Source organism: Falco punctatus (genome assembly GCF_963210335.1).
Source record: "Falco punctatus genome assembly, chromosome: 3".
NCBI lineage: Eukaryota > Metazoa > Chordata > Aves > Falconiformes > Falconidae > Falco > Falco punctatus.
In genome coordinates this window covers 112,300,665-112,309,106 of record NC_137582.1, presented here as the reverse complement: position 1 = coordinate 112,309,106, position 8,442 = coordinate 112,300,665, and the positions used below count along the sequence as shown (strand labels likewise).

Genomic DNA, 8,442 nt, shown 5'->3' with positions numbered 1-8,442 from the left:
GTTAAAACTGAGCACTCTTCTAATTTTTAAATGCTGTCTGGAATGCCCCTCTTGGTCCAAAGAAGCTGAGAAAGCTCGACTAATTCACCTGGAGGTTCTGTCTGCCTCTGAATCCAGCCTAACAGCACACCACTTTGCACCAACAGAAATCAGTTGAGCTACAACAGGAACTAGATCTTTTCCTTTCATGCTATAGTTGCAGAGGATGATCAGCAAGCATGTTTTTTCCTTAATTGTTATTACCTCATTCTTCCCAGCTAAGTGCTCGTTTCTGTAATTCCACTGATTGTGCCTCAAACTACAGAAACATTTGATGGCTATGTAGGAATAAAATGTCTTCCAGCACGCTCTCCTGAGCTGCTGCAGGTGCTGCTTAAAATACTGCCAGTGACACAGAGTTCACTGCCTCTCCCCAGGCTTTAAGGTCCCACTATAATGCTTCCCTCCACCTGCTGCAAGCCAGGCTGGGAAACACCCCAAAACCTACTTCACAGGCAGCAATATACTGCTCACTGCTATATAAGTGAAAAAAAAAAATCTGCTTCTCTTAAAAACTGAAATTTCCTTACACTGCTAGTTATCTGTCCCAGCTCTACAGCCCCTACAGGAGTAGTCTGGAGGCAATTATAGGAAGAGAGGAATGAAAACATGAAATCCTTGGGTGTGAAAAAGACTCAGCAGGAAGTCTTACTAAGCATACAAGCCACAATATAATGAGTACTATCTTTACACCTCTAACTCCCTAATGAAATCATTAGGAAGTTAGAATCTCAAATCTTCTGCTAGCTCTGCATCAGAATCCTTTCGTATTACCTACAAAACCATTTTTCCCTGGGCTCAGCCCCTCCTTCAGGATATGACAAGTCTGCGCTTTCAGTCTGACAAGCTAAAATGTGCTCTCTGTCAAATTAGCAGCTTGGTTTTGTCTTAGATACTGAATGGAAGCCTTAACGCCCCTATCTGTAAATGGCGCTTAGGGACACGGTTTAGTGGTGAATTGGCAGTGTTAGGTTAACGGCTGGGCTCATGATCTTAAAGGTCTTTTCCAAACAAAATGGCTCTTTGACTCTATGGGATCTACTGTGTAAACAAGGGATACTCAGGTTGGTAAGGTTACATCCTCTCTTACAGGAGCCTCAGAGTTAGAAGACAGCAACACTTTGGCTTCTATTTACTGTAATGATCACATTATCTCCTTTCCTTAAAGTATGTTTAAAGGAACGTTATTAGACTAAAGCTCAGCATAAAAACATGTAAGAGAGAAAAGGTGGAGAAAAGTCCACTGTGCAGTAACACATGCACACAACGCATATACACATGCGGAGACAGCCAACTGCTTATGACCAAACACTGTAGTTTCTGAAGGCCGTTTGTAATAAAAGGGTAAAGGGACACATGACGAAATTAAAGGCTGAAAAACACAAACCTGATACAAAAACAGCATTAAGAAATACCATATAATTAATCTATGCAACATGCTGTCACGTGGAATTTAAGGCAAACTTTTATATGCTGGTGCCCTAAGTTCAGCTTAAGCTAAGTAGCATACAGACAACCCCAGATCTATTGCCCAGGATTATGCTTCTGCATTGGAGTATACTGTAAAAATCACTTACTGAACTGTATCGTCCACTGAAGCACAAGATGCTGGCCAGTATCAAAGGCAGGAGACTCCACCGATGGCTCCTCAGCCCGGATACATTCTAGTAATGCTCTTCTAGAATTGTTCTGAGCTGCCCAGACGCTGGTCCAGAAGCTCTTTCAGGGTAGGGAATTCTCTGTGTTCTTGTAGCCAAAAAGCATCTCGCCTCTGCACAGAGCTGGGATCCCCACATGCTGTTACAGTACAAATAAGAACAGTGCCCCATTAATATCCCAGAAATTCAGAAAACTGGCCTTCACCTTGTTTTGAAGGACTAAAGGAGAAAGACAGAGACTTACAGTTCTTCATACTTCATTACATCTGTCTCCTTTAAAGTGAGTTTCCTAATTTTGATGTGAGATTTTCATAACACAGTTTGGAAAAATGTGAGTCAGCACCAATAAACTTTCTTGACTTGTGCTCACCTGAGTAGCTGAAACTAGCTGACTCAACAGAAGATACTCTGCTAGTCCAAAGGAATTTGCAGCTTGAAGATTAAAAAGCTTACACTGGACCTTACTTTTTTCCTCATATCTCCTGGACGTGGCCACTGGGAGCTCCCTTTGTCAGGACAGTATTTTTTTCCATAAGTCTGCAAGCAAGAAAGTCATAAACTAGCCAGCACAAAAAAGATCAAATAATTTTTTAACATCTGTCATCAGAAATGCTGTCCCTTGACTTCTCAGTCCAAGCTTTAGAGCTGTCCAGAGAGTGCTCAATTATGCTTAGGCTGTACTTTTATTAGAATCATAGCAAGCTCTTTGCCAGGGGATTGAACTCTGAAAAATGACCCCCTCAAAACTTGCAAGCCCATTGTCAGTGGCTCATTAGGCCTCCAATGAAAGGTGGGTCATAAATGCTATCACCTAGCCATGACAAAATTTCAAGTGCTTTGCTCATAGTTCACTCTGACCATGGAACAGCTTCTGAACAGGATTAAATACAGCAGAAGTAAGCCTTGGTAACTGCTTCACAGCCACTCTACCCCCAGATCAGTTCTCCGCAGCATCCACCTTCTATGACACTTACTAAGCATCTTCCCAGTAAGTCAAGGCAGTGATGTTACCTCTTGTTTTGCAGATGGATGTTCAAAGCTGGTATGAAGTGACTTGCCCAAGGTAACACAGAAGTCTGCAAATGCAGTGACCTGAAAGGAGTCAAGTGTCTCATCTAAAAGACTCTCCATCCCCTCCCATGGTTACGTGGAAAAGGGTCCCTCCTCCATTTACTCCAGGCCCTAAAGAGTGGACATGGGGTTGGAGAAACTGAGCCTCGTAAATTACCATTAAAAGCAACTCCTGCTAAATTGCAGAAACAAGGAAACGCTGGTCGACTTAATCCCTCGAACTTTTTAAATAAAGACCTGCTTTATCTTCAGCAGTTCACCTACAGCTGCTCAGCTCTGACTTGTTAACCTCTTGCAATAATCATCATGTTGGGGAGCTCTAGTCACTGACAAGTGCGGAGCACAGTATTTCTCCAAATGTTTTAAGAAGATGGTCCCTGCCTAAAGAGGGTACAGTCTAAAGGACAACAAATGGATATAATGTGGAGCAGTGAGAGGCACTGTAAGGGACTGAGAGTGTCAATTAAGCCACAAGCCACTGTGCTGAAGAACAGCATTCCTTGTGTTGCATCTGTCATGGTGAAGGCACCGCTGCCGTCCTTTGTATGAAAGCAAGACACCTAAACTGCCCTGGCGACTTTCATATTACTTTACCAAACCCCTGGAACTCTGAAGCTTTGCTCACCAGAATGCACTGCAGCTATAATGCTAAGTTCCCAATGGGAGATACAGCCAGAGTCACAAAATTTGGGTCAAAAAAATTCAAACCTTTTCAAAGAGTGAATGAGCTTTGAATATAAATAGTTTCAATCTACAAGTCTGGGTGCAGACAAGAGCAAATCTGAAAGGAATATCAGGGAACAAATGGGTGGTTCTGGTCTTGTTGCCTGACCTCTCATAGTTCTGAAAACTGCAACAAGAGCTGGACAAGAAATTCAAGTCTTCAGGTAGCTGCGATGCTCAGAGGCCTTTCACAATGGCTTCTCTTTTACCAGCTCCTGCCTGATCTACCTTCTTTTTTGCCTAGTAACACATGGGAACTGCAAGAAAATGAATGCCCCAGAGGCTGTCATCAGCTTTCAACAAGGAACAGCCTCTTTATTGTCTGCAGGAGGCAGATCTGAAAGGCAAGGAACCAAGACATACAAGTCACCAAGCAAGAAAAGCCTGCAGCCCTTGGGTGGACTGCAACAGGCAGGTCAGGAGGGAGGGCAAACCAGCTCTTCCCAGCACATCTGTCTCCATCTCTGCCTAAGCGAGGAGAAGCTTAATTATCTCACGCTGGAAAATAGAGAAAAAAAAGAGCCTGTCAGTATCAGCCTGCTCAGACAGAAGCACAAAAATCAAAGGGGCAGCTTTTGCCCTCATCTCATGGAGGCGACCTGCAGAGACCTTTGCTTTGCAGCCCAGCCCAGTGGCTGGAGCATCTTCAGTGCTTGAATCTAAAGGCCTCTGAAATGTGAACAGCTGCACCACAGTAATCCCCAGTGCCCACATCTCCAGCCATCAGGGTAGCCCAGCCCTTCAATATTGCTGATAAGCTCCCTCTGCTAGCGTTATGTTCAAGGAGGGGAGCATAACTGTGCACACATGAATGGTCAATGCAAAGCTGCTAGTCTGCACAGCTATTCATTTTGCACCTTCACATTAAGACCAGGGACAAGCTTTATAGCATAAGTAAATCCATATGATTGTGCTAAAAGCCATCGCTTTTGGAAGGGGAGGCTGAAAGAATAGGTCTGTTCCAATACACTGGAGATATGAGGAATCCTGAATTAGACCCAGGCAGCCGTGGCTGGAGAGAGTTTTTAACAGAATGGAGTTGGGAAGCTAAATTCCAAGGCAGCCTTAAGCATGGTAAGTTAGATCCAATCCTGCATTTCAGCACCAGGGAGATCAAACCAACTATCTTCCCACCTATGACAAAACACTTAGTGAGCAGTGTGTGTGCTGGTTTTTTTCAGACAGGATTCAGCTCCAGGTGGGCAAAGTTGCACCCACCAAGGATGAATCTGACACCACGTGTGGGCGCATGTTTCACTCCAAAGCGAATCCTGAGGTGCTGATCAGTGTGCTGATTCAGACAGAAGCTTTGCTGCCTGAAATAAGCTTTCCCTAGCTGTGAAGTGAGAAGCAGAGCTGAGCAGAAGCCAACTAGGTAAACCTCACGCTGTATACCCTTCTGAACAAAAGATCTGTGCCTGGCCTTGTCTCCCATGTAACGAGTGGATCACTGTATCTGGTGTCAGCAATATGTGGACCATGCTGCTTCTTGGCCTGTGTCCTTCTAGGGACAGTAAGCAAACTGTTTCTCCGTTAGACTTCACACTCCATTGTTAGTTTTTCCAATGTATCTACTAACTTGGGTCCGGAATACCCTGTATCTCCGTACCCTGGAAGCAAGATACAGTTTTGCAAGGCTGGCTGCACTGGCAGCCATGAAGACTCGAAGTGTCTGTGGAAGTTCAAGCCCAGTTTCTTGCTTCTCGGTGCAGCCCGTCTAAAGCTGAACCCAGGTGCATGCTGTGCCTAAGAAGTAACCAAAACCAACTGGCAATGTACCACTTTACTGCACACAATACTGCTGTCCCTAACAGCAGCAATTAGCCCACAGCCCCTCTGCAAACCCTGGTTTGTGTAGAGCACAGTCTGCTCACAGCCCTGACTAACCCCCGGTACCTTCTTCCAGCTGTACCAGGCACGTAGGGAATACTGAAAACAATGATGGAAAAACCACAGCTTTCACCTCAATGCTAGTATCAAGACTGGATTTAAGCAGATGTTGTAGGTAGGGAAGTATCTCCTGGTCTAGCAAGAACTCACCTGTGCATGTCCTCTTGTTTTCATGCAGTGTGTAGTCAATCCGACAGCTGCAATAGTAGCCCCCCACGTAGTTGTGACAGTGATGATTGCAGAGGGGTTCACCGTCAAACAGCTGTTTGCACTCATCAATATCTAATGGGTGAAGCACAGAATTAGGCAACCAACACCCTTCAACAACACTGTCTCAGTCTGAGCCACTCTATGTTTGCCTTTGCCTGCTGTGCCCTTTGGCATCTGCCTCCGTACAATGAGACTGCCTTCTCCCACCTAACACCAGCAGCCACAGCGTATGAGAGCGGAGGGAAGCACCAACGCCACCACGGCTGCATCTCTTCTACCTACAAGAAGGACTGGTCTCTTACCTTCAGCAGCATAAAAGGCCTCAAAGCCTGTGAATAGTTTCTCATTGGAGTAATCAGACCGAAACACTACCATGAGGTTGTTGTCAACGGAGATGTATGTCTTGTTGCCCGGAGCCTCCTCCGTGTCCGTACTATCCTTTCCACACAGTGTAGCCAAGGTCCTCCCACCAGAGCTCAGCTGTGAAATGGGCAAATGTACCAGATGAGCACAGGGCTTTGCTCTTCCCAACCTGCTGCCACAGCTTGGAAAGCATGTGTTTAACGGTGTGAGAAAGGAGGCTTGCATGCTCTCAAAAGGTGCTTCTGGAGGTCAGTCCAGATCCAGATCCAGATAAGATTTCCCTTATTTTGTGTGACTTAAGCCCATAATTTTGTCTCCCTTTTTCCTTTCAGAGGCCCATATAAAGCTGTGATACCAGCCTGGGCTACCAGCACAATGCTTTCTTTATAATGCTCTTGTTAACTTGGTGCTTTCAGTGACAGTCAGATCTTGGTAAAACCAGAGACAACTGGGGTAAAAAGGTTTCATACACTGACAAATCCAAAGGTATAGTAAGAGATCTCTTTAAACTAGTGACTTGCTCTGTGATTAATTTATTCCACTTCCGGCTCCTCATTTATCTCATGTTTTAATACAAGAGAAATGTTCTCATACATGAGGTTCATGTTGTACATGGTAGTGATAGTACCGTGTACTACAGACCTACCAGAAATGAGTACTCTGTCCTGCCCAAAGGGAAATTACATGAGGAACAACATGGATTTGGGGAATGGGAGCAACTTGCCCTATAAAAGAATGGAAATGAGATCTTCCTAAATGGCAACAAGGCTGCCCGATCTAAGTACTGCTGATGCACTGGTTCTGCATACTCCCTGTGACACAGCTTCCTCTTTAACGTGTGTCAGGTCCATGCAAACAACAGAAAGAGGGCAGAGGCAGCATGGCCTCAAATCCGTGACAGGGCTGCCCGGATTAGAGCACATGCCAGCAGCACATGGAGTACAAATCTTTCAGGGACACCACTTATCACTCAAAGGCTTCCAGTATCTTTGTTTCTTTTCCTGAGGTTGCTTCTCACATTAGCCAGCAAACACACCATTGCAAGTGTTGCAAGTGCATGTTTAGACAAGCTGACAGTATCTTGTTTAGACTATCGGTTACACTTTAAGGTCTCTCATACTCTGTGTAAAGCAGTACTTGTCAATTTAAAACACATACTGTAACTTCAGCAAAATGAAGCTCAAATGTTGTTTTGGGCAAAATTTCAAGCCTTTTGCTTCACAAGAGGGGAATCAGAATTTTCTGAGCAGAAACAACTCCAGTTTCAGATGTTCCAACATAACAACCAGTTCTATTTCCTGGTCCCATGGGCCTCAATAAACACATAATTTAGAAATCAGCTGAGCCTGAACTTTGCTAGCAGACTAGAATCAAGCGCAATCAAGTTACGTTGGGCCCTGCGTGTGTCCAGAATCACATATACACAGTTTTTAACAACCTAGCCTGCTACACATTGCCCTGCCCTACACATACCTTCACATAATCGTATTCACACAGGTAGGACAGCTCCAGATTGAAATGGGTGAAGTAGATACGGACAGAATATCCCTTGGGGACAGTAATATTCCAGATTCTCTCCTTGTGATTTGGGTAGACATTTGGGAAGTTGGGGGATGTGATCCTCCCATACATTTTCTGCAGCACAATGCTACTGCTTACTCCACTGTAAAGCACAGATAGCAAGACAAACAGCCTGTGTCAAAGGAACAGAGATTAATGGAGAAAGAGTGAGCACCAACTCAGATCATATCCCAAAACCCACACGTCCCAGTTGCTATTCTCGACACCAAATCAGTTATCTCAGCGCTAGAGGAAATCCTCATGTCCAACACCCTTCTCATTCAAAACCAGAAGAAATCGGGAGGTATCAGTGGAGTCATACTGTAGTAACAGCTAAACAAGATGAGGATCACCCTCGTGCCTTCTCAGGCCTGCACAAAACCAAGTGGCCAGAGGGGCTGGGGAGGTCCCTGCGACTGCACTCACCTCATATCGTCTTGCTCTCCTGTCTGAGCCTGCTCAGCTCTGAGCCCTGGGGAAGGAATCTCTTCTGATGTATTTGCATTTGGGGGTGGATGTATTTATTGTGTGCGCTCTGCTGTGTTTGTCTGGATGTTGAACTCTGATGTTTATCTCCCTTCCACCCCCTTCAGCCTCCCGAGTTCTGGGAACAGCAATCACTAGAAACCAGGCTTGTTTTCAGCCCATGAGGCCTCAGTCAATGACAAGGAGAGGCAGACAGAGATGGAGTGGATGGATTAGGAATGCTGCAGGCTCTTGGAGGGAGCCGTAGTATCATAGCTCTGCAGGAAGGCAGGCAGTGGGAGGAGGTACAGAGTGGCTCCAGACAGTGTCTGCATGGGGGAGTGAGGGAGGCTGGGCAATGCTCTTTCTCTCTAACCAACTGATCTACAATTGCTATTAATGCAAATGACATATTACTGGAAGTATAGTTTTTTCCATTGTCAGAGCAGGAAGGTGATGAAAA

The 8,442-nt window shown here is 45.1% G+C and overlaps 1 protein-coding gene across 6 annotated transcripts; it reads right to left on the bottom strand.

The window, feature by feature from the left end:
* MASP2 (MBL associated serine protease 2) lies at positions 1–8,050 on the bottom strand. Of its 6 annotated transcripts, none has more exons than XM_080380958.1 (5): positions 7,941–8,050; positions 7,428–7,647; positions 5,894–6,071; positions 5,532–5,663; positions 1–1,836 (listed from the first exon to the last, which is right to left on the bottom strand). In XM_080380958.1, the coding sequence occupies exons 1-5, from the start codon at positions 7,943–7,945 to the stop codon at positions 1,718–1,720; spliced, it is 654 nt and encodes a 217-aa protein (XP_080237084.1). In that variant the 5' UTR covers positions 7,946–8,050; the 3' UTR covers positions 1–1,717. The 6 variants fall into 6 exon arrangements, 3 of the variants coding, with proteins under 3 accessions (XP_080237084.1, XP_080237085.1, XP_080237083.1); XR_013927130.1 differs by having other exon boundaries at positions 1,700–2,234; positions 2,709–5,663; XM_080380959.1 differs by having other exon boundaries at positions 1,700–3,989.
* Positions 8,051–8,442: the final 392 nt, after the last annotated feature.

Bases quoted from the DNA above. Each gene is read 5' to 3' on its own strand.
- MASP2 (XM_080380957.1), bottom strand. The intron at 6,072-7,427 runs GTATGTGTAGGG...CCCATTTCACAG, and splicing joins GTGAATACGATTATGTGAAG to CTGAGCTCTGGTGGGAGGAC. The intron at 5,664-5,893 runs GTAAGAGACCAG...TTCACCCATTAG, and splicing joins GGCCTTTTATGCTGCTGAAG to ATATTGATGAGTGCAAACAG.